Below are 25,448 nucleotides of genomic sequence, written 5' to 3'. Positions count from 1 at the left end.
CTGTACCAACAGTGTTTACGGTATCACTTGGGAAGCCTACCTATCCTTGTACCAGAAGAAGTGCAGGTTCCCAGATAACAAGAGTGTCGAAAAGGTCTTGGTGTTTCTGTAATCAGGGTTGGAAAACCAACACCCTCAAGGGTTGTAAAGGGAAGGAATCCATTGTCTCTCACCTTCATGTCAAGCAAGTCCAGCTTTGATCAACCCTGTCATGGTTCACTGATTTCTGGCTTGGAATCTCAGAGGCTGACCACTCTAATGGAACCATTTGAGCCAATGGCTACTTGTTCACTCAAACTCCTTATACTGAATTTGTTTTTTCTGATAGCTGTTGGTTCAGCAAGACATATATCTGAAGTGGGGATCTTGTTCAGTAATCCCCAGCCATGAATCTTCCCCACAGATAAAGAAGTCCTGAGAGTTGACACATTCCCTTTATTCCAAAAGTGAGCTCCCTGTCCTTGGAGGCTTGTGGCATTTTTATGACACATCATTTTATTTATACATATATACAGACTGAGCATAGGTGAAGATACAGTTTAACTCCCAACGTGACCCAAATTTACTGCTCCCGATCAGATTTCTAAGGGAATCCCAGCATCTTCAGATCCTTCCAGACAGTAACTTGGCCCTCTCATCTTTTGTCCCTCTCCTAGTCTGTCTACACTGGTGATGGGCTCTGTTTCTGCAACAATCAGATTTGCCATCAGATTATCCATTATTTCTTATATTCTCTATATTTGCAGGGACGATTTAGAAGTCACAACTCTCTCTGTGGCTGTTTTCTGATTTTTTTTTTAAATCTGCTTTGAAATCATTGATAGTGTGAACATTAATGTTTATTGATCTTAACTTTCTATGTCAGCTCTTGAAATGTGTATTTTGTTTCACTTATCTCGAATCCCCACACAGCCATGAAGCTCACTGGGTGACCTTGGGCCAGTCACTGCCTCTCAGCCTCATGAAAACCCTACTTATAGGGTTGCCATAAGTTGGGATCGACTTGAAGGCAGTACATTTACATTTGATCTCAATGAGTGTATTGGGCAGACAGAGGGGGCTGTTGCAATCTGTTAAATGACATTTGTTGAGTCTGCAGCAGGACAAGTGGGGAACACAGGAGAGAGAGAGAGGAAGAAATTTCCAAGGATCTCAGTGTTGTTCCAGAACAATGGGGCTAGAAGGGATCCTAGATCTGAGGCAGCCACCTTCAAAAATGGAAATAAGCTGGCCACTGCTGCTCTTCTAAGGAAATGGCAAAGGGAAGGATCACCTGAGCTGGCTTTCCCAGTTTGCCTGATGTGTGTAAATGGTGCAGACCAGCTTTTGAACACCTGTGTGGTTTGCCTGTTCCCAGGCAGGCGGAGGATTGGCTCCTGCTTGCCCATTCATGTAACCTGCTGAACTGAGGGTGCCTCAAGTAACGGTTTTTTGATGAATATCTTAGAAAACACAAAGCAGGAGGAGGGAAGACACTGACTTGATTATGGACAATTATTTGCCTAATTTACACTTGAAAAGGAATGTAAACAGGCAAGAGTTGAGAATAAAGATTGATACCAGTGGAGACTCATGAATAAATAGCAATTATAATATTGATAATCCTCTGTAAAGAAAAAAGAAATATAGGAGCAGATTAGAAAAAAGGATATGATAATGAAGGGAAAAGGTATTGGATTGTTAATGACCACCAGAGGGCTAAACTTAAAAATGAAATGTAAAAAAGGAGAGGATTCCATCCATAGTTTCCACTCACACAGACACAGTTGGATATCATTATGCCCCATAGTAGGGGAGAAAGTGGGAGAGGAAAGACATTCCCCCTGCCAGAAGGAATTTCAGACCATTTCTTTAATTACGCGAAGGCCAACCATTCAGACCCACAAGTGCCATTCAACTCAACAAAAGGAAATCTGCCAGTCTTCACTTGTCCAATTGGTTTGACCCACTCTAGCAGTCTTTTTTTACAGAGTCACAGAACCTGGGGGGGGGGATCCTTGAGAGATCATACAGACCTGCCCCACTTCCATCTGGTTATTATATGATGTATGTTCTTAATGGCCACACACCCTGGGATGGCACTGCTTTTCTATTTCCTGAAGGATTTTGAAAGAATGTTTTCTATGAGTCAGGGAAAATGAAGAAGGAAAGGAGATTATGAATCCCTGTTCTACCCACATCACTAATTTAGCCTTGAGATTGGATCACATTCAGGCTTCTGCCTCTTCATGGATCTGGGGTAGGTATGTAGAGACCCCTGGAAGGTTTCCACCTCTCAGATGTCCTCTCAAAGTCTTTTTCTTTTCCCTCATTGCTGCGTTTGAGCATTGTTTCTTTTGTGTTATAGTTTAAGGACTGAGGACTTCTCTGTTACTCTTTCCAGTCTGATCTGGGAAAGTAGAAATGCTCCCTCCACAATGGAGTTGGCCTTGTGCCCTTGTCGAATGGAAGGTGCTGAATAAAGAGCCTCCAGAGTTACAGAGAACAGGCATTTATGGTACTATATCTCATTATTTGATTGCACAGAAAAGAACGAATTGCTCTATTCTTTTTAGAGCTGAATCAAACTCTCTCCAGAAGATTCTCTTCAGAATTATCATCTGCGACTTCCGGGAAGGGTGACTTAGCCTGTGCCTGCTTTTGAGACGGGCTCCTGCCTCAAAAGAAGCTTATTCAGATATATCAGTCAGTTTTTTCTTTTTTTTTGACTGATTAAACTTCTCCCGGGTAGGGAGAAACGAAGAGATTAACCTCAAAGCCTATTTTTGTTGGGACGACCAGATCTCATTAATTTATGGGACGAGGTCCAGCCGACGAAGGTGGGACGGATTTTCAACAGCAAGCTCTATCTGATAAAGCGAACGTTCACCTTATCTTCTAAGAGAGAACGCACTAACAGGCAAGCACCCTTCTTTCTATATTTTTCTTTTATTTGACTTAAATTGTTGCTGTTTAAAAGAGATTTGCCAGATTGATCGGTTTTTGACATCTCACTGGGGAGCCATAACTTCTCTCTGCTACGCACTAATTAATAGCTTATCTCTGTTTTTGTTGCAAAAAGCTGTCCTGGATTTGCATTCTAAAGATATACACAGAAGAGGGATTTCTATTCCAGATTTTTATTTTGAAGAATATTATATTGTCTGAGACTACTCTCTTTTTGGTCTATTTTTTTTTGACGAATCTGTTTCCTGACGACTGCCATTAATTGTTTCGATCCTGGGAACTGCATTTTGTTTACTTAACTATGGAGAGATAAGGCTGTCTGCTCTGTTTATACTGTGATGTCACCAAGTTTGGAGTATTAACCCAATTGTTGCTGAAATAAGAAGTGGTTTTCCTATATTTTTCTTTTAAAATGGCAATTAAGAAAGTGGCTGAGAATCTGGAAATAACTATGTTTCAGAAAATAATGGATGAGATTGAGATAACGAAACAAAACCTGCGACAGGGTTGTAAGGAGCTGAAAATTGAATTGAGTAAAATGACGCAGGAGATTAAAGATATAGGGGTCCCTGTGAGAGAGGTGACCCTGGAAGGGGTCCCTGTGAGAGAGGAGACCCCGGAGATTGGAACAAACGTGGAACAGGAAAAAGATTTGGAGTCTATGGACTTTAGAAATAAAATCTATTGTTTGGAGACACAGGAGATTAAAGACATAGGGGTCCTTGTGAGAGAGGAGACCCTGGAGACTGGAACAGGGGTCCCTGTGAGAGAGGAGACCCTGGAGACTGGAACAGGGGTCCCTGTGAGAGAGGAGACCCCGGAGATTGGAACAAACGTGGAACAGGAAAAAGATTTGGAGTCTATGGACTTTAGAAATAAAATCTATTGTTTGGAACTCAATGTTATCTCTGAAGAAATTAATGAAGATTCTAGAGATAAAGTTATCAATGGCATGGATAATCTTCTGGACTGGAATGATGTGATGGAGCCCAATATAGAGAAAATCTATGGAATTAACTGCAGCCATGTGACAATGGAAAAACTTTCAAGAGATGACCCAGTGTATTTTGAAAAAAAGAACAGAGATATGATTTTACAGCAGTATTTCAGCAACCTATTCAGAATGGATGGCAAGAAAATATTTGGGATAGAGGTAATTCCCATCAGACTCTTACTATATGACTATGGCTTTGACAGCAAGATTATTATGGAATACTGATAATGGAAGATTGGATACCGAAATTACTGGACTTAACAAGACTACTGAAGATGGAAGATGGAAAATGGAACTAATAGGGATAATAGAATAATGGCTACTGAAATTATTGAACCTAACAGATTCTGATGTGATGGATTAATTGAAATGTTTATTTTTACTATGGTTATGACAATAAGATTATCATAATTAGTAATGAGATGGATTAATCGATATGCTTATCTGGAAAAAAAAAATTGATAGATATATTTCTTAAAGAATTGAAACCTCTCTTTGACTTTTTGTGGAAAGAATAAAGTAATGTTTATGAGATTTGATGATTAAGTAAGATAACTATTGGAGGAAAGTGATTTTATAATATGACTTAAGAGACAGGATTGTTATATATTATAGACTTATAACTGATCTGATCTTTGACAAATGGGAAGTCAATATTTTACTCTTTATTTTTTATTTTTTATTTTTATTTTTATTTTTTTATTTTTTTTTTGTTTAACTATTTTTGATTTTGTTTTTTGTCTTTGAATGTTTTATGATTTCGTCTTGTATGTTTTATGAAAATTTGAATAAAAATTATTGAAAAAAAAAAGAATTATCATCTGCAAATTTTGATTATTATTTGTCAAATTAAGCATATATTTGATATTCCAAACCAGTGGTCTTGTAGTAGCAACCAACATTTGACACAGACAGATGAAGGCAGAGCAGACAACATTTGCAAGTCTCAGATATGCTTCTGACAGTATTGAACAGCCACTTGTAGTAGCATTTAGTAATCTTTTCTATTAATTATTTGAATGGTCACGAAATATGCCATTGAACAGATGCAAAAACCCAAAACTGTTTGGTTTCAATTTTGGTGTCAGATTTAGAGTCCTAAGCCCTAGTGCTGATATTTACCATTTTAAAAAATCAACATCAAAATTACAGCATTTGAAATTTCATCATTTCAAAAACGTTTCTGAGATTACTTTGTATGGATTTGTTTTTATTCTCTGTATTTTGCTATAATTGTGTTTCTTATGACCTACTATCTTTTAAAAACTTGCTTGTTGTCTTTTGCAATGTACCCTTGCTTACTTTGGATTGTATCCAACTAAACCATTGCATGCACAGAACTTGTGCAAGTGCAACGGAACTTCCCCTACTTCTCCTCCCCCCCCATATGCCTTCTGTCCCCAATTCTGCTCCATAGAGTTGGAGAAACACCAGAGTAGATGGGGGGGGTCATACAGGGAGAGGAGAAGGAAGGGAAGTTATGTTGTGTTTGCAGAAATTGTTTCACAGGTGTAATTATTTAGTTAAATAATAACCCCTTGTCTTTTTGGTCTTTAGTGAAAACATGTATAGAAAAGCACCTTCCACCTGCACACAAATGAGGAAAAATGGGCCCCTGGAAGAAATTAGTTGTTCATCATTGGCTCTCTGGGTTTGTAAGAGAAGTGTAGGTAAGAGAAAATTCACTGGGATTCCTAAATAAAAGCAAGGGTGTTTGACGAATGTGAGCTTTGTGGCTTGTGATAACTAAAGTGATATGCACCTCTCGTAATAATGTTCCATTATTATCCACTACCTTTTTGCATATCCTGAATGTTCTGATGCCATTGTGGCCTGACTCAGAATCATATTTGCACAACCAGCTGGTCGTACACTGCGACCCAAGGAACAGGAAGTATGCTAGCTGCAGGTAGTGCTAGGTTTATATAGCCCATTGCCAAGCCCCACCCTCAAACTGGGCTATCTGTAGAAACAACATGCATCGACATGCTAGCACCTATGTGTCTCACCCCTCTCAAGATGGATATGCCACCCTAATCTAAACCCTTTCAGGATCACGTGGAGAGGAACAGTATTGTATGCAAAATGCTCCCAGTTTAGTCCTAGGCTAGTAGAGGAAGCTCTGTGTATAATAATGACAGAAGTGAAGGAGTTAATGTTTGGTTTGTTATGAAAAATGATTGTGCAGATTGTCCCAGGACATTGCAAAGAAAAATTAAAATGTGTTTAAATATCTTTCAGATGCAAAAATGTTTTGGTTATACCCTGGAAAGATGCTTATCTTGCCTTTGGGAGATAAAATGTATAAACAAAGGGAACATGCAAAGTCAGCCTGCCTGTTAGAAGAAAAATGCACTGGAATCAGCTACTGGAAAAAGCAATATATACCAGTTAGTGGTAATGAGCTGATCTTAACTAACTCAAAGAAGGATGCTGCATTCATGAAAACTGGTAACTGTCCACTTGTGAGTGTAATACTTTGGGGAAAGGTTACATGAAAATGTAGCAAAAACAGACAAGAGAACTAGAAACGTGTAGCACACTGTCACTCACTGTTACTGCAATGATTATGCAACCACGAGAGTGGCTGTATACTAAAGCCAGTATGGATTTTTCACATTCTGCCATGTTAAATTGAAAATACCCCCATGCCATTCCCATGCTTCCCATAAGCTCACAACAAAACAAAACCTTACAAAATTTATAGTCCTGAATTCAGAAATGCTTGCTTCACAACCCTGTAAGTCTTCATGGTGATACACGAAACAGAGAGAATCAAGAGTTCAAAGTCTAAAACAAGAAAAAAAGTCCAGAACCCTGTTGGACTTTTTTCTCTCAGTAGTCTTGTAATCTGCTGGAATTAATTACAAATTAGCCATGTTCACACAGAGTACCTGTAATCTTATTACTGACTTTGCCCCATACTCTGTCCTTCATCTTATGCAGTTTAAAAGTTTTTTTAAAATGCTTGGCTGATTTTTGATTAATTTAAGAAATCTAACATTCGAGTCCATGATAGTGCATGCATGCTCAGTAAGAACTGACTGCCAGTGTTCTAAAAGCCAGACTAACAGCTGTTTGGTTTGGCTAATCAGGGGGCACACCCACTCCATACATTTATTCCACTTTAAACAGTCATGGCTTTGCCAAAAGAATCCTGGGAAGTGTAGTTTGTGAAGGCTGCTACAAGTTGCTAGGAGACTCCTATTTCCCCCATAGAGCTACAATCACCAGAAGAGGAGCTGACTGTTAAACCACTCTGGCCACTGGAGCTCTGTCAGGGGAATAGGAGCCTCCTAACAACTTGTACCACCCTTCACAAACTACAGTTTCCAGGCTTCTTTGGGGGAAGCCATGGCTATTTAAAGTGGAATAAATGTCTGGTGTGGATGTGGCCAGCGTATAAATTTGGGTGGGAGACTACATGAGTCTGCTGTAGAATAAAAAGTTAGGGGAACCCACCCACCCCGGGAACCCACCCACCCCAAATGACACTATTAACAATGTTTTCATTTTGGAAAGGAAAAGGGCTTTCCCTGTGTCCAGTGCCCACCCACCCAGACTCCTCACCTCCCTATCCCTATCCCTCCCCCTACCCTTTCTCCCCTCCTCCTCCTCCCACTCACTCCTCCTTTCCCTCTACCTGCTCCTCCCCCAGGTCAGTTTTACCTATCCTAATCATGATTGCACAGGAGTAAATCTCATTGAACTCCATAAACATGCAAATGATCAAACCTGCCCTCCCCAAATTCTTCCAAGCTACACAGGAAGTGAATTGAACTGTGAAAGACCAATTTTGACAAATTTGTAGGGCAGTATAATATCTCAGAGAGGAGGTCAGGTCTCCTGCTCCCCTGGTGCATTCACTATAGCTGCCCAATTTCCCTGCTTTTTAAAGTTTGATAGAAATATCTGTTGGCTGTAGGTATGTTCTTAACCACAAGGGTTTTTTTTGCCTGTTAGTGAATATATTTATATATATGCTTCACAAGGATAGCTGAAAGCCATATCTCTGCAGCCAGCATATATAGGAAATCTTTATTGTCCTGACTGTAAGCCATAGCATCTCTTTCCAAAATAGCCACATTCTAGCATGAACAAGGAACAGAATCCAGAGCAAGACTATATAGAGAGGGCCTGGCATTGTTCATAGTGTCTCTCATTGACTTTAGTGGGAAAAGTAAACAGGGTACAAACAAAATTGAGAAGGGGCAAAACCTTCTCATTTGGATATTGGAATCACTAAAGGCAGTGGGTAAGTTTAGCATCTCTCCCATGGTGTCCTTAAGTAGGTTTTCATATAAATGAATGGCTTTCATTTGTTCCTTTGGGAAAAATCAGTGCACTGCTGATGAAGACAGAATTGCAGTAGGGACAAAACATGCCCGCTGCTTCTGACATTTAGTGGCTGTGCCATGACTAACAGAAACACTGAGTGGGATAGTGGGAGTATTGCTCCTCCTCCTATCTTGGTGGCAGCTCCAGGACTGGAGTTGGAAGAAGCCATTGGAATTTCATTTGTGTGAGTAGAGACAAGGCTGCATTTGACAAGCTGTTGTGGCCATGCCCCTTGGTCTAGCTGAGTCAATGCCATCAATGATGGATGGGAGGGTTTGGAGAGAGATTGGGAAAAGGACAGGAAATCACATCCTTCTGCTGCTAGTCAAATATGATTAGCTAGCGTATACATAAAATAACGGAGAAGGGGCCGTAGCTCATTGATAGAGCATCTGTCTGGCATGCAGGAGGTCCCAAGTTCAATCCCTAGTATCTCAAGATAGGCCTAGGAAGAGACACATGCCTGAAACCCTGGAGAGTTGCTGCCAGACCATACTGAACTAGACTGATCAATGGTCTAACTCAGTGTAAGGCAGCTTCCTATGTTTTTATGATATTCTTGTCTGATAGAATAGAATAGCTAAAGAAATAAATCCCATTGATTTTACCTGGGAGAAAGGCCTGTTGAACTTAATGGTGTTCCTTTGTGGTATTTGATTATGTCTAGTTATTCATCAAGACTGTCACTCATTGTATACCACAGGGTCGTAATGATATCAGGTGACTGACACCTGTCAGAATTCAAAGGAGGACACTATAACTACTAATCAGTTTTTTCCTGGCTTCCTACCCTGCCTCTAGATCTTAATTAATTGCACTGCTGTTAGAATCAACTTCAGCCCCCTTTGCATAGTCACCCCCCCCAAAGGCACACCAGGATAAAAATTACACTCCAGGAGTGGCATGCATTACTCTAACTCCTCCTTGTGGTGCTAGCATAACCTGCACTCTCTCAGCCACAGCCCCACCCTCTCTACTATGAGTATAATAATGACAGACTTTTTTCTGTATTGGCACTCGGTAATTTTTTAAGATGTTTACGAACTCGTAGTGAGGGAATCCACCTTCTTTGTATGAAATAAAACCCAAGTTAAAAAGATCATGAACTCTGTGTTTCTACATTTCACCTTTCACCCAAATACTTTTGAGCTAAAATAATAGATACCTGAATTGTTTCTATTAGACAGTGATCATTTCTCCACCAGGAAAGCCCAGCACGAAAGGCTTGAAACTGAATCAAGAAATTCCTTCTATATACAATGAATGGTTCACTCTAGCCTTCTCTTTGTCTAATTGACTAGATCTCCTTTCCTAAGTGTTAATTATTATTATAACTTCATTCATTGGGTAAAGACAATGGGAGGAGCAGACTAGTTTCTCAAAAAATGAATTAGCAGAATAGTTGCTGCACATTTTGCCTTATACTTTGGGTTATACAAGGACTAGAGACTTGATGCATTATAAAAAATTAAAAACTGGCTCATCATGGAATATGGGGCATCAGGAGGAGGCAACTACTCCCTCTGTCCTTCCTCTTTGAACATACATGAATAAGGGGAAGTAAACTCTATTTATTGTGTGCCCTTCTCAGCACTTATTTGGGTATCATTTGACGTCAAGGAGTCATCTCTATATGATGGGACAGTACATACCTTATTCTATGCAAAATGGGATAAGGATTGCTTCTTTTTGAAGAGGGGGATACCATAAAAGACTATTGATATCCAAACATCAGTTTTTGTTTTTAAATATGTTTATAGCTTGCCAAGCAGGACGTTATGGGGCCTATTGTCAGGAAAGGTGCCCGGAATGTCCAAAAGACAGGCCATGCAATAGATTAACAGGAAACTGCTCTGGCGATGTGACTTGTTCAGAAAATGATTTAAGGCTCTGTGAAATCAGTGAGTACTGCAATAGTGGGACAAATGGGACCCTGCCAGCTTGAAGCCATTTATATATTTCATTTTTGAAGCCTTTTATATATTCCATTTTCGTAATTTGTAAATTTAGTAATTTCTGTTCATTTTTTTTAGTAATTTGTGTTTGAACGGAAAGGGTAACTTTCTGGAATTCATGTTGCAACATTTGATGATAGCTTCAGACCCAGAAACTAAGCAACTCTGTGGCTATAGGTGGGGTCACACTGTCTCAAAAGGACAATATGGCCCTTCATTTATTGAAAATATATCCCCTTTCAAATACAAGAAGGCATATAAAAAGTGGTTTGTATATTAAAATAAGAATACATCAACTGTAACAGAATAAAATAGCCCCCAAACTCCTAAATAACTCAAATAACAAATTTTATGCAGCATAGTTTGTAAAGAAATTGACAGTAAAAGATCCCCACAACTAAATAATATACTGCTTACCTAAAAGCTGCTTGAAACAGATTTTCACAGGTTTCCAAAAAGTTTGATGGCTTTCCCGATGTCAACAGGTAAGGACCACTATAGCAAAAGACTTCTCATGCCCGTTAGTCTCACTGTCTTAGGTGATGGACAAACAAGGAGGACTTCAAATAAAGATCTTACAGTGCAGGCAGGATAATACAGGTAGCAAGCCTCATAACTGAGGTCTCTGTGACTGCCAGAAAAACAGACAACTACATGCTATTTTCATCCAGTATTTTTTAGCAGCAATTTTGAGAAGATCTCTTTTGGGAATATTTTATTTATGTATTTATTTATTTTTATTTAATATACTGCCTTTCCTTCTAAAGGAGCCCAGGACAATGCACAACATAAAAAAATACAATCAATTATACAGCCATGAGAGTGGCTGTATAGTATAGCCAGCGTGGATTTTTCACATTCCGCAATGTTAAATTGAAAATAACGCCATGCATTCTGATGCTTCCCATAAGCTCATTTCAAAACAAAACCTTACAAAACTTATAGTCCTGAACTCAGAAACGCTTGCTTAACAACCCTCTCAGTTTTCATGGTGATACACAAAACAGAGAGAATAGAGAGTTCAAAGTCTAAAAAGAGAGAAAAAAAACAGAGCCCTTTTGGACTTTTTTCTGTCAGAGTTCTCATAATCTGTTGAAATTCATTAAAAATCAGCCATGTTCACAGAGTACCTGTAATCCTAATACTGACCTTGCCCCATACTCTGACCTTCATCTTCTGCAGTTTAAAAGTTAAAAAAATGCCTGGCTGATTTTTAATTAATTTAAGAAATTTTGGCTGGAAGCCTATGATAAGGGCGGGCATGCTCAGTAAGGACCAACCATCAGTGTTCTAAAAGCCTCACAGCTGCTGGGCTTGCCTAATCAGGGGGCCACACCCACACCAGACTTTGATTTCACTTGAGACAGTCATGGCTTCCCTCAGAGAATCCTGGGAAGTGTAGTTTGTGAAGGGTGCTGACAGAGCTCCAGTGGCCAGACTGGTTTAACAGTCAGCCACTCTGATTGAAGATCTGTCTCCTAGCAACTCTCAGCACCCTTCACTAAGTACACTTCCCAGGATTCTTTGAGAGAAACCATGACTGTCCAAAGTGAACTAAAGGCCTGGTGTGGATGTGGCCAGGACAGCTTTGGTTTAAATTTGAGTGGGAGGCTACATGTGCCTGCTGTAGAATAAAAAGGTGAATGAAACTCTGAAAAGCAATGATACTGTTCACAATGTTTTCCTTTTGGAAAGGAAAGGATTTCCCCCTTTGCCCAGTGCCCACCCATCCAATCTCCTCCCCTTCTGCTCCCCCTCCCCAGGTCAGTGTTGGACTAGGACCTGGGAAACCAGGGTTCAAATCCCCACACAGTCATGAAGCTCACTGGGTGACCTTGGGCTAGTCACTGCCTCTCAGTCTTGGAGGAAGGCAATGGTAAAAGCACCTCCGAATACCATTTCCCATGAAAACCCTATTCAAAGGGTTGCCATAAGTTCTGTTAACTTAACAGCAATCCATTTCCATTTTCAAATATGACTGCACAGAAATAAATCCCATTGAACTCAAAAAGTATGCAAATGATCAAACTAGGGTTGCCAGGCCCAGCCTCCAAGAGTTCTTCTATATCTTTAAAAGTTGTGCAGGGGGAAGGGAGAATTTCACTGTGTGGTTTTTCCCATTACAGTGTTGCAAGAAAACCTGCACTTGGCTGAATTTTCTCTTCTCTTAAAGATACAGAATCATTCTCAGGCCCTGAGCCTGGCAACCTTAGATCACACCCTCCCTCCTCCCTCCTATTCCCTCCCTCTTGCTCCTTCCTTCTCCCTTTCTTTGCCCCTCCCTCCCCTTCTCCTTCCAATTCCCTCCCTCTCCTTCCTCCTCCTCCCCCTCCCCTTCCTCCTCCCCAAGGTCAGTTTTACCTATCTTAAGCATGATTGCATGGAAGTAAATACAATTGAACTCTATAAGCATGCAAATGATCAAACCTGCCCTCCCCTCCCCCTTCCTTTGCTCCCCTCCAACACGCTCCTTCCGCTTCCCCTGCCACCTCCCCCATGGTCAGTTTTTCCTATTCTAACCATGATTGCATAGGAGTAAATCCCATTGAACTCAATAAGCATGCAAATGATCAGACCTGCTTTTCCCCTCCCTCCCCCCCTTCCTTTGTCCTCCTCCCCTGCCCATTCCAGCCCTCCCTCTCTCCCCCGGTCAGTTTTACCTATCCTAGGCATGATTGCATGGGAGTAAATCGCACTGAACTCAATAAACATGCAAATGATCAAACCTGTCCTTCTCCTCCCCTCCCCCTCCTGCCTGCTCCCATCCCAGTCCTCCCCCCTGCCTTTCCTCCCCTCCCTCCTCCTCTTCCTCTTCCTGCCCTCCCCATCCCCTGTGGTCAGTTTCACCTATCCTAAGCATGATTGCAGGGGAGTAAATCCCACTGAACTCAATAAGCCTGTAAATGATCAATCCATTCTCGGTGAGCTTGCACAGGATCCCATTTCTTACGTCCCGGATTAAAAAGCAGGGAATTTCACTAATAGGCAAAAAACCTTGCAGTTTAAGAATGTACTTATAGCCCACAGATATTTCTATCAAACTTTAAAAAGCAGGGAAATTGGGCAGCTATAGTGAATGCACCAGGGGAGCAGGAGACCTGACCTCTCTGAGATATTGTACTGCCCTACAAATCTGTCAAAACACAAAGACAATTTGGGTTGGTCTTTCACAATCCAATCCACTTCCTGTGTAGCTTGGAAGAATTTGGTAACATGTGCCTCTGAGCATATGGTGAGCGGTGGCAACAACTGCACTCAGCCCAAATAATAGAAACAAGACATGTGCTGTGCTGATCTTGTTTTAGCAGGGAGGAAGCAACATTATTAAGACAGTTGATATAGTTCAGATGGTCACTTTAAATATGTCTGATTTACTTTGCAATTTCAGTGAAGTTTCCTATAGGAAATCATTTTCTTTTGTTTGTATTTCTGTGAATATGTGAAGTACAGCAACACCTTTGAAAATTTTACACTAAAAAAACTCCAAGCATAATTGTGGAATAATGGCACTGACTGTTCTGCAGAATAGTCTCCAGTGGACATGAGGAGTGTCTCAATTTGCACAAGATAAAACAGTGGGAGGTGAAATATATTCTAGCAAAATTCTAGGTGTACTGTATGTTTATGACCGTGCCCACCTTGCCTTAAATGAAGTGGTTTAAACATAGCAGGCTGAAAACATGCATCCTCTTTTTTCCAACAGCTAGAGTCATTGCTGAAGTAGCAACATATTGGAATCAGTCTGATTTTACATCAAACTGCAGTTTCAGATTCAACTATTAATGCACTCAAAATAGAAATAGAACATAACCTCCAATATAAAACACAAAAGGCTGTCTTCACCATCATATAACATTGACCAATAAAAAGGCGTTGAAATTAATAAAAATAAATTTGACACACATTTCTAGGATGAATAATGAGGGATATAAAAATTTCTAGTTTAGATTCTCTGTAGAAACATTAGTAACACAGGAAAGAAGCAAAGTAAGAACACCAACAAAAATACAAAAATATAATTCTCCATCTTTGGAGATGGCAGGTATTGCCACCACTCACCATATTGTCAGAGGCACATGTTACCAAATTCTTCCAAGCTACACAGCAAGTGGATTGGACTGTGAAAGACCAACCCAAATGGTGTTTGCATTTTGACAAATATGTAGGGCAGTACAATATCTCAGAGAGGAGGTCAGGTCTCCTGCTCCCCTGGTGCATTCACTATAGCTGTCCAATTTCCCTGCTTTTTAAAGTTTGATAGAAATATCTGTGGGCTATAGATACATTCTTAAACCGCAAGGGTTTTTGCCTATTAGTTGATATAAATGGTTTTGTAATTGCATCTGTTCATGTAAGCTGTGAGTAGCACATTTTTATCAATTAAAAAAATCATTCAGATACACTATAACAAATAGATTCAAATGAGCATGCTATAGTCATTTCCTGTGCTGATTGATTGATGTCTATTTAATACCAACAGTCACATCTTGTGCTGTAAAGCAACAGATCGTTGTGTTAAAAACCCTCCACAGAATATTATCTTGCTTAATGTACTGTTGGCTGTCTAGTGGTGATTATGTAAGTGCATCATATTTTCTTTCTTTTTCTGTGTTATTTCTTTTCAAAAAGAACTGAAAAGCAAATTTTGTTACTACACTTGGACATATTTCAATGGACATTGTTACTACATTTCTACTTATGGGCAAATTAATCACAGTGATGCAGTGTACATGTGCAGCCAGTTTAAAGGGTCCCAACTCCTGCATTTGACTAACACTCAGGAAAAGGTCAGTGACTTAAGCATAAGCCTTCTTAAATTGGTTTCTAAGGCCTTTCATCTTTTGGAAACTTGTTAGATTTCATGGGGAGATGAAATAATACAGGTTGCAAACATGTTCACTTACTTGGGAGTAAACCCCAGTTCCCCCTCTAGGATGCACACCTTAACGTGGTGAGGGGGTTTGAGAGTGTAGAAGAAGCTGAGAGCAATGCCATCAGGAGTCTAGACCAAGAGGCTAGACTCCTAGCAGGGGCACCCATGGCGGAATGGTCAAAGCTGAAACACCAGACTAAGATGCATCCAAACTCACCTGGATAATCCACATCTTGCCTATTCGCGTTGTGCTTGGATAGTCCCCACTTCTGTTTCCCCCCCGCTTTTTCGCCTGTTTTTTTACTTTTTAAAATGTCCAGAAAACCTCTGTTTTTTCGGCCACACATCAAATATTCTTTCCGGATTCTCCCAAAGTCCAACCTCTAACTCCGCCCCTATGAACCAATTGGTCCACAGAATATGACGTGTGCTCCCTGCACCGAAACACATGCAGGCGCTTGGACGCAAGAGCGGGAAATTTGAATTTAAGTTGCTGTAATGGAGGACGAGCGAGGGAGCTGGCTGAGGGTGAGTGAGCAATGTATCCGCTCACTCCGAAACAATTTCCCCCTAAATGTGAAATTAACAAGCAGCAGCAGCAGCAGCTCTGCAAAATGAACATAAAGGGATCCGATTATTATGCTTTGCAACTATTTTGGTTTGGATACAATGTATCTGCTCACTTTGAAACAATTTCCACTTAAGTGTGAAATTAACAAGCACTGGCAGCAGGCATTAGCAGCAGCTCTGCAGCTAGCAAAAACACTCCTTCTTTCATCCTTAAGAGGGGCAAAATAAAAGGGAAGAATGGGGGGAGAGAGAAAAGGGGAAAAAAACCTAACTGCTCTTAAAAGCCAGGTAGAGCATGGAGTCCAGGGCCAGGTCTGTGCCGATCTCCTTCGCCCTGGAAGTTTGCGAGTGCTCTGAGCCGAGGGCAAGTGTGAAGCAGGCAGGGTGCCCTTCCTTCTCCTTCCCTGCTAACCACCCCTACATTTAAGGCCACCAATACCAGAGGCTGCAATGTGTCTTGCAGTTATTACTGCAGAACCAAGCAGATTGCAAATTGGGGATTTGGGGAAAGTTCCCAGGCAGCCTTGAGCTCACGAGCCATCTTCATTTCACACATGAGTAGCAGTAGAGGCATGCATCATTCGCTGGCCAGAGAAGGAGCAGGTGCAGGGAGCTTACTTCCCTCTCCCGTTTGTGGGCAGGGGGAATGGGACCTCAGTTTGCTTCTGCTTGTTTTGTCTCCCTCCCTTCCTCCCAAAAGTTAAGCAAGTAGCCCAGAGAGGAGAGGAGAGGAGAGTGACGTTCCAGGCAGAGGGAGGAGCACCCAAGAGGCAGCATGAAGCAAAGGGCAAGGCATGAGGAGGCTTTCTTGTGGTAACTGCTGCTTGCTGCTGGGGCAGTGCAGTGAACCGATCAGCTGTGAGGCGGCTGGCACACCCCCCCACCTTTTGTTGCGACTACTGCCCCTGGCTTCCATCTGCCTGGGCAGCGCAGCGACCAGTGCTGAGGCTGATGACCACCTGGCTGGTGGTCCACCGTGACCTGCCACCCCTCGCTAGCTTGCCTTCCCCCTGGCTGCTCGCTCGCCCTCGGGGAGGCACTCCAGGACCCAGCAACCAGCCTGAGTAGCGGAAAGAAGCACAGAGCAGGCAGGAGGGTGGGGTGGAAGGGATTTTTTCACCTCCGCCCTGTTACTTTGTTACACACACACTTTGCCTCAGGTCCAGAAGCAGGAAAAGCTAAGGGGAGTTTACCCAGCCACTGTAGTACCTCCTTGTGTGCAAATGCGGAAATCCACATTTCCGCATCTGAGGAGTACAACGTAACATCCCGTGGCTCTGATTGGTTCAGTTTCCCCGGGCTTTTCCAAGCACATTCCTGCACATGCGCAAAAGTGGAAATACGTGATTGGCTGAAAATGAAGGAAGGGGAATGGGGAAACCCCAACGACTGCCCACAGACCGCCTCCTGCTCTAAAGTCCGCGGTATTGCATCCGAGCCCCTAACATTGCAGCGGATGATTCACGCTTTAAAAAAGATAATCGCATTTTCCGTGGTTGTGCCAAAGCGGATTTAACCACGCGAAAATGGGCTTTTGTGTGGGACGTCATCAGGATGACTGAAAAATAATGAGAACACAAAACGGTCATGTCACACATTATACAGTCGTCTGGATGAGCCCTAAGATGCATCCAAACTCAGAGGAAAGCAATGGTAAACCACCCCTGAATATCTCTTACCACAAAAACCCTATGAACAGAGTATCCAAAATGCAACACGAGATAGTGCTGGAAGATGAGGCCCCCAGGTCAGAAGGCACTCACCAAGCTACTGGGGAAGAACAAAGGACAAGCACGAGTAGCATTGTGACTAATGATGCAGCTGGGTCAACGCCAAAAGGAAGCCCAGAGGCTGATGCGCACAGATGAAAAGGAGAGTCCGGAGTTGTATGATGCACACAATAGGAACATGGAATGTGAGAAGCATGAACCAGGGAAAGTTAGAAATTGTCAAGCAAGAAATGGAACATAACATTACAATACTTGGCGTGAATGAATTAAAATGGACAGGAATAGGACATTTTCAATCAGGCAACTACAAAATATTTTATGCAGGAAATGAGAAATTAAGAAGAAACGGGGTTGCTTTAATAGTGAGGTAGCAAAAGCAATTAGGAGCTACAGTGCGAGGTCTGAGCAAGTGATATCAATGAGATTAAACAGGAAACCTATCAGCATAACCATCATCCAAGTCTGTGCTCCAACAGCAAATGCAGAAGAAGAGGAATTGGAGAGATTTTATGCAGAAGTACAGGAAGAAATTGATCACACACCAAAACAAGATGTTCTGATAATTGTGGGGGACTGGAATGCCAAAGTAGGGAACAGAGAAGAACTAGGAATTGTGGGGAAATGGGGCTTAGGAGACAGAAATGACACAGGAGAAAGTCTTACTGAATTCTGTGAAGCCAATAATTTGTTTCTTGCAAACACATTTTTTGAACAACCGAAAAGACGATTATACACATGGACATCACCAAATGGTCAATATAGGAATCAAATTGATAATATAATTGGTAGCAGAAGATGGAGAAAACAAGACTAGGAGCAGACTGCGGTACAGATCACAAAATGGTAGTATTGAACATCAGAGTAAAGCTAAAGAACAACAACAAAGCAATCATAATGCCAAAATACAATTAAAATAACATCCCCAAAGAATATAAAGATCAAATAAGGATCAGTTTTGAGGCTTTAAACTTAGTTGACAGGGAACCAGAAGAACTATGGAGTGAAGTCAGAGACATTATCAAGGAAGAATGCAAAAAGACAATACCTCTAGTTAAAAAGAGAGAAAGACCTCAATGGATGACTGAAGAAACTCTTAAAATGGTTAAAGAGAGAAGGAAAGCAAAAGGAGATAGAAACACGGTCAGAACCCTAAATGCAACAATACAGTGACTAGTATGTAGGGACAAAGAGGACTATTACAATATTTATTGTCTAGAAATAGAAGAGGACAACAAAAAGAGAAGAACAAGAGCTCTATTCCAAAAGATTAGAGATATGAAAGGGAAATTTAAACCAAGAGTAGGCATGTTGAATAATCAACAGGGGAACACACTGACTGACCAAGATGAAATAAAAGGAAGATGGAAGCAATACACTGAAGAACTCTATCAAAGAGATGCCAGGATGACAGATTCATCCACGGAGGAACCGTATGATGAAGAACCAGAAATTTTAGAATGTGAGGTGAAAGCTACTCTTAAAATATTTGGAAGAAACAAATCACCAGGAACAGATGGCATACCAGTAGAGTTGCTACAAGCTACTGAGACTGAATTTGTCCAAATTTTGACAAAAACCATTTAAGAAATATGGAAAACTAAACAATGGCCCACAGACTGGAAGCGTTCAATATATATCCCAATTGCAAAGAAAGGGGATCCCAGGGAATGCAGTAATTATCGAACTATTGCCTTAATATCCCATGCAAGTAAAGTAATGCTCAAGATTCTACAACAAAGGCTCTTACCATATATGGAGTGAGAAATGGCAGACGTCCAAGCTGGATTTAGAAAGGGAAGAGGCACCAGAGATCATATCGCAAACATACGTTGGATAATGGAACGGACCAAGGAATGTCAGAAGAAAATCACCCTGTGCTTTATAGATTACAGCAAAGCCTTTGACTGTGTAGTTCATGAAAAACTAGGGAATGCTTTAAAAGAAATGGGGGTGCCACAGCATCTGATTGTCCTGATGCGCAACCTATACTCTGGACAAGAGGCTACTGTAAGGACAGAATATGGAGAAACCGATTGGTTCCCCATCGGAAAGGGTGTGAGACAGGGGTGTATTTTATCACCCTATTTATTTAATGTATACACAGAACATATCATATGGAAAGCAGGATTGGACCAAGATGAAGGAGGTGTGAAAATTGGAGGGAGAAATATCAATAATTTAAGATATGCAGACGATACCATACTACTAGCAGAAACCAGTAATGATTTGAAATGAATGCTGATGAAAGTGAAAGAGGAAAGCACAAAAGCAGGACTACTGCTGGATGTCAAAAAGACTAAAGTAATGACAACATGAGATTTATGTAACTTTACAGTTAACAATGAGGACATTGAACTTGTCAAGGATTTTCAATACCTCGGCACAGTCATTAACCAAAATGGAGACAATAGTCAAGAAATCAGAAGAAGGCTAGGACTGGGGATGGCAGCTGTGAGAGAACTAGCAAAAGTCCTCAAAATGCAAAGATGTATCTCTGAACACCAACTTCAGGATAATTTAGACCATGGTATTCCCGATCTCTATGTATGGATGTGAAAGTTGGACAGTGAAAAAAATGGATAAGAGAAAAATCAACTCCTTTGAAATGTGGTGTTGGAGGAGAGCTTTGCGGATACCATGGACTGCGAAAAAGACCAATGATTGGGTGTTAGAACAAATTAAACCAGAACTGTCACTAGAAGCTAAAATTATGAAACTGAGGTTATCATACTTTGGACACATCATGAGAAGACCTGATTCAGTAGAAAAGACAATAATGCTGGGAAAAACAGAAGGGAGTAGAAAAAGAGGAAGGCCGAACAAGAGATGGATTGATTCCATCAAGGAAGCCACAGACTTGAACTTACAAGATCTGAACAAGACGACAGATGCTGTTGGAGGTTGCTGATTCATAGGGTCGCCATAAGTCGTAGTCGACTTGAAGGCACATAACAACAACAAACTCCAGTTGGACTTAGGTGTGGAAGAACAGTACTTCGCATTGTGTTTGAATCCAGATCTTGCCAGAGGCACTTTATCACAACAAAGCAAAACAACACAAAGCAAGCAACCTCTTTGAGAGAAATTCAGACAAGCATAAATCCAAAGCTCTCTACCATAGGCAATTTTCAACACGTTATTACAGCAAAATAGACAAGGCACACAGAAAGCTGCTTTCATCAGTGCTATGTACATATGCTTATCTACTTTGTAGTTAGTAGGTCGAGCATTCAGCAATTTCTCTAAGAATGTTTTGTGACATACCATGGTAACATATTCTTCAATCATGCTTCAGTGTCATTCTTCCCATCACCCCCTTCATACTTGCTAAGTCTTAAGCAAAGTTTGAGTCCTAGGAATTTTAATTCTAATTCTACATAGGTATTATGGTTCATAACGGCAGACTAAAGCAAAGTGATGAGTGATCCTCTCCCTTCCCTCTGTTCCTTTTTTTACATTAAGCAAGAGGAGGAGAGGTAAAAGCAGCTGGGGGAGGAGATATGGAGAAAAATGACCGGCAAAAGCATTATTCCCCCGTCCAATGTAAATTGGTGCTTTATAAGAGAGGAGCTGGGGTTTTGTAACACCAGGTGCATTACAGCATGCAGTTTACTCCTTAGTTATCTATGATAAAAGATAGCAGTTATGGTAATAGTACTGTACTATTGGACTAATGGACAAGAACATGTAAGAAAATTAAGCTTGCTTAAAAGCAGAAAGAGTGAGAGTGTATTGAAAATACAACTGGATTCCTCTATGTCTATGCTTACAGAATACTTTTGCCCCACTCCATCCCTTATTCACTAACCATATATATGAATCCATGTTCTCACAACTTGTCTTCAGTTTCTTCCATCTGCTGCAAGTGTAACACAATCCATATTCATGGTTTGGTTTGAATATACAAAAACAGGGTTTTGATGATAGTTATGCTGTGAGAAAGGTTTTGGGTGCATCAAACTAAGAATGCTTGCAAATTTTACTTGACATGTCTTGCTGGATTTGGGACTGCTCAATTATCTGGTTTTGTTTGCAAAGAGGCATCAATATGCTAACAAACAGATATTATTTTGCTTTTAATTTCAAGTCTTTGTACAGACCACTGTGTGACAGCAGTTAGCTGCAGCTTTCAGTTCTTCTGTTCTTTCCCATCTCTTCCTGCCCTGTTGAGTAAGTAGTTTGTGCATTGATGAAATACTGTGCAAAACTAGAACCTTGGTGCCATAAAGTACAATATTATAATACCTTTTTGCACTGTGCTTCATCACTTTGCACAAGTGCTTGTACAGATTGGTAATCTGGACTGGAAAAAAGTAACAAATGAACAGAAGTAATTTAAACTGGAAAGAAAATAGAGCATGGCACAAGCAGAGCCAACTCACAGAACTGTAATGGAACAGGGAAATCCACTCATACCTAGTTTAAAATGTTATTGGTGAAGCTAACAGCATGTTATATGTTGCAGAGCTCCCAAACCTTTTAAAAATTATTCTTATTATGATTATAAGCTAGCAGTTTTGGAAGGAAAGTTGGAGCAGAGAAGCAGCGGAGAGGGTGGAGGTGGTTGCTGAATCTTGTTGATATTTAACTTCTCTATAAATCAGCCCTAGCAATTTCCCCCTCTCCCTGCAGAACTCCAAACAGAGAGAACTTGTAAAACTCCAGAGGTGTAGAAGTAACTGGGGTTCAATTTAGAACAAAAAGTAGATTCTTCCTCACCATCTCTTCTCTTAAAGTTGCTTTCCTTTAAAAAAAGATGGCATCAAGATTATTTTAAATGCATTGGTCTTCACATGTCACACTAAGCCAGTTGATAGCTTGGTGTGAGCACTCAGGCTTTGGAGAGGAGCTTGCAGCCACTTTGCTCCTCCTGGGTCCTTTTTGCTGCTGCACCTCACTTAGGCAAGGTTTGGTTTATCATGTTGTCCAAGCCCAGGCTTCTGGTTAAGCTCCAAGAATTACAGTTTTTGGTTAGCTTGAAGAGAGTTAACCCTGATCCCGGGTTCAGACAACATGCTAAGGCAAACCTCGGCTTAGCATGACAACAAAAAGGGCCAGGGAGGAGCAAAGTGGCTGTGGACTCTTCTCTGGGAGTCTGCACATTTGTGTAATTGTGCTAAGCCATTATAATTAGTTCCCAAGTCAAGCTTTTTACTGATTGAGAACGTACTAGTTTGTGCAGTGTACATTTATACTGTTGTGCGCCTCCCCAATCTCCAAGCGGTGAGATTTCTGGGGTCCCTGCTCTCCTCCAGGGTTTGGTTTCCTTTGGGAAAAAGGTCAGCGGAGACTGCAGTGTCTTTATTAAATATGGTTTATTTATTTATACACATTCCAACCTGAGCTTAAGATGGAGGGTTGTCAAGGCATCAGCAATCTAATCTAGTTTTTCCATCTGGGTTGCAGGAGGCACCCCAAATGTCATGGTGCAGAGAGCCAGTCTCTCTGCCTGCCTTCAGTCACCAGCCTTTCTCTAGACACAACTAACAACACAAACCTCTCCTAGGCTCCAGGAGGGGGGGGAGGCTCTCCTGAAGAGTTTCAATGACAAAAGGATCTTCCTGGCTCATTCATCAGTTGCTGGGCACCTAATAGGCCCATTAACTACCTGGCCACTCTATTTGTTTAACAAAAGAAATTCATCTGGCTAGCAGAGCCAGCCCCAAGGCACAGGATTCCAAATCAGAGGCTTGAAAGGTGACCCATAGGGATCATCCATTTCAACCCCCCCAACTCATAACAATACAGTTGTTTGCTTAAAAGAAGTTTATAAGTGAAGTTTAATTTTGAGGGATATCGGATATTTTTAGACATGGTATTTTGGTCTAATGTCTCTATTAATCATTTGCAGGATTGGCTAGTTAAAGCAGTCTCTAAAAAATTTTGGCTTCTCGATGTGGGTCCAGCTTTCCAGCCAAAACTGTGGCTCTCACAAACAGAAGAAAAACTAGCAGAGAGGTAAATTTAAGCAGCTCTCTTTTCACAAGTTCCATGTAGTTGGTGGAAACCATGGGCATCATATAGCTTTGATGTTAATCTGCAATCAAACAGGGAATGGTTAGTTTATCATACCCATAGCTTCCGTGGAGGAAGCTATGATACTGGTTTATGCTTTCTGAGTGTTAACGGTAAGAACAATGAGGTCTTGAAAAGGAACAGTTTTGAACTGGCTGGCAAAGTCCAGGGATTTCTGTTTCTGAGTTAGGGAGGGGTCCATTGGCTGGTGTTGGTTTGAAAAGCATTCTGTTGAGCTAACAGGCACCTATCAATTCAAGTTTGTTCTTTGTCTGCTAGCTGCTGCTTTTACTGATCTGGGTTGTTTTCCCCTCACAAAACATTGATATTAGCACTGATGTTTTGAAAGGAAATACTGATAAATGAAAGGAAATAGAAATACAATTATTTTTCTTAATATTGATATTTTAGAGGTGATTTTTTAAAATATATATATCAATTTTTGAAAATAGCAGCATAAAAATCCAATCTGCATAAAAATCCAATCCACAATGACAGAGAATAATTAATTGAAAATTCAGTGCCAAATCCGAATTGGGCAGAATTCCAGCACATCCCAAGTCTGAGATTCTGCTATGCTGCTATTTCTTTGGGACTGATGTTGCTATGAATCTAGTACAGCCTCCCTGTGATGCTTGCTACTCCATCCTTGTAATATCTGTTTAACCTTTAAATATGTAAGTAAACAGATTACTACAAAGAACCCATAAATCTATACAGCCTTCTCCTGAACACTGCACTAGTAACTGATAAGAATGCTGGTCACATAGGTCTCTTGGGATCATGCCAATGCCAAACATCCATTAAGTTCCTGAATTGACCATTTATTTATTTATATTTATTTTTAAATTTTATTATTTTATTCATCTATTCGATTTATTAGTCGCTTGTTACCCAAAGGTCTCCAAGCAACTTATAATATCATTAAAAGTCAAAATAATATGTCATACATAAAACAAAAGAAAAATAAAACAATAACCAAAAGCTTTGGTAGCACACTAATCCTGGCTGCCAAAGCAAAGATAAAAAATAAAAAAATTCTCCCCTGTCCTCCACCAGATGATAAAAAAATAAAAATAAAGCACAAACATAAACATCCACCCAAGTCCAGGGTCAGGTGTATTATTCTGGGAATTTTCTACTCCTCCCCGCCCAGGAGTCTCTGCTTCAAAGCCGGCTGTTGCAATCAGTGTGTGTGTGTGTGTGTGTGTCTTTGTCTTTCCCCGTGGATGGGCTGACTGCTCTCCTCCTTTCAGAGAGGGCAGTAGCAAAAGGCAGAGCAGTAGTAAGTGGCAAGAAGTTTGCGCTGCAGGTGTTCCGGCTACTGCACCTCTCCTGTTGCTGCTGAGGGTCGAAGACTCAGCCTAGAAATTTATTCTTCCCCACCCAGGAGCCTTGACCTCAGAGCCAGCTGCTGCAAATACCTCTGTACTTAAATTAAAACATCAAAAAACACACATCATGTATTTAGATAACCCAAGTGATCACTGTGTTTAGTATATACAGTAGCAATGTAGAGCCTGACCCACAGCAGTCAAACAGCAGAGGTAATGTATACATTTTTTACATCTGTTGTTGCTCTGCATTTATTTTGCCTGGAATAACTGACAGATGGTAGCTTTACTCATTGTGGAATATGATATAAATTTCCAGTATATTTTGTCTAGATAGATTTTTATACAGTAAATATGGGTTGTATTGAAAGTAGCGCTAAGGAGAATGTTTTGTCAGTACAAGGATTTCTCCTTCCATGACAGGATGTTTTCCTTCTCTCTTCCCTTTGTGCACCCCCTAAACCTGTTCTGGGGGTTGTCCCAACCCTCCAGAGCAATTTTGGGGATGGCACAGAGTGATATCCCCTCCCAAAAAACAAAGAGTTCATCTAATGCTACACGGCACAGGACCACAATACCTGTTGGAACGCCTCCCCCGTTATGAACCTGCCCGTACACTACGCTCATCATCAAAGACCCTCCTCTGAGTTCCTACTCATAGGGAGGCTCGGAGGGTGGCAACGAGGAAGAGGG

General features: G+C 40.9%; 1 protein-coding gene across 1 annotated transcript in view; it reads left to right on the top strand.

Annotated features, from left to right (window-relative positions):
- The window catches only part of LOC133378773 (uncharacterized), a 196,288-nt gene that overhangs the window by 163,831 nt on the left and 7,009 nt on the right, over positions 1-25,448 (top strand). The window contains exons 39-43 of the mRNA XM_061613399.1: positions 5,498-5,610; positions 6,182-6,391; positions 10,039-10,179; positions 14,863-15,020; positions 23,258-23,364. Coding sequence (XP_061469383.1) covers positions 5,498-5,610; positions 6,182-6,391; positions 10,039-10,179; positions 14,863-15,020; positions 23,258-23,364 — 729 coding nt within the window. The remainder of the gene's footprint in view (positions 1-5,497; positions 5,611-6,181; positions 6,392-10,038; positions 10,180-14,862; positions 15,021-23,257; positions 23,365-25,448) is intronic.

Source organism: Rhineura floridana, chromosome 3 (assembly GCF_030035675.1).
Source record: "Rhineura floridana isolate rRhiFlo1 chromosome 3, rRhiFlo1.hap2, whole genome shotgun sequence".
Lineage (NCBI taxonomy): Eukaryota > Metazoa > Chordata > Lepidosauria > Squamata > Rhineuridae > Rhineura > Rhineura floridana.
This window is presented reverse-complemented; position numbering and strand designations above follow the sequence as displayed.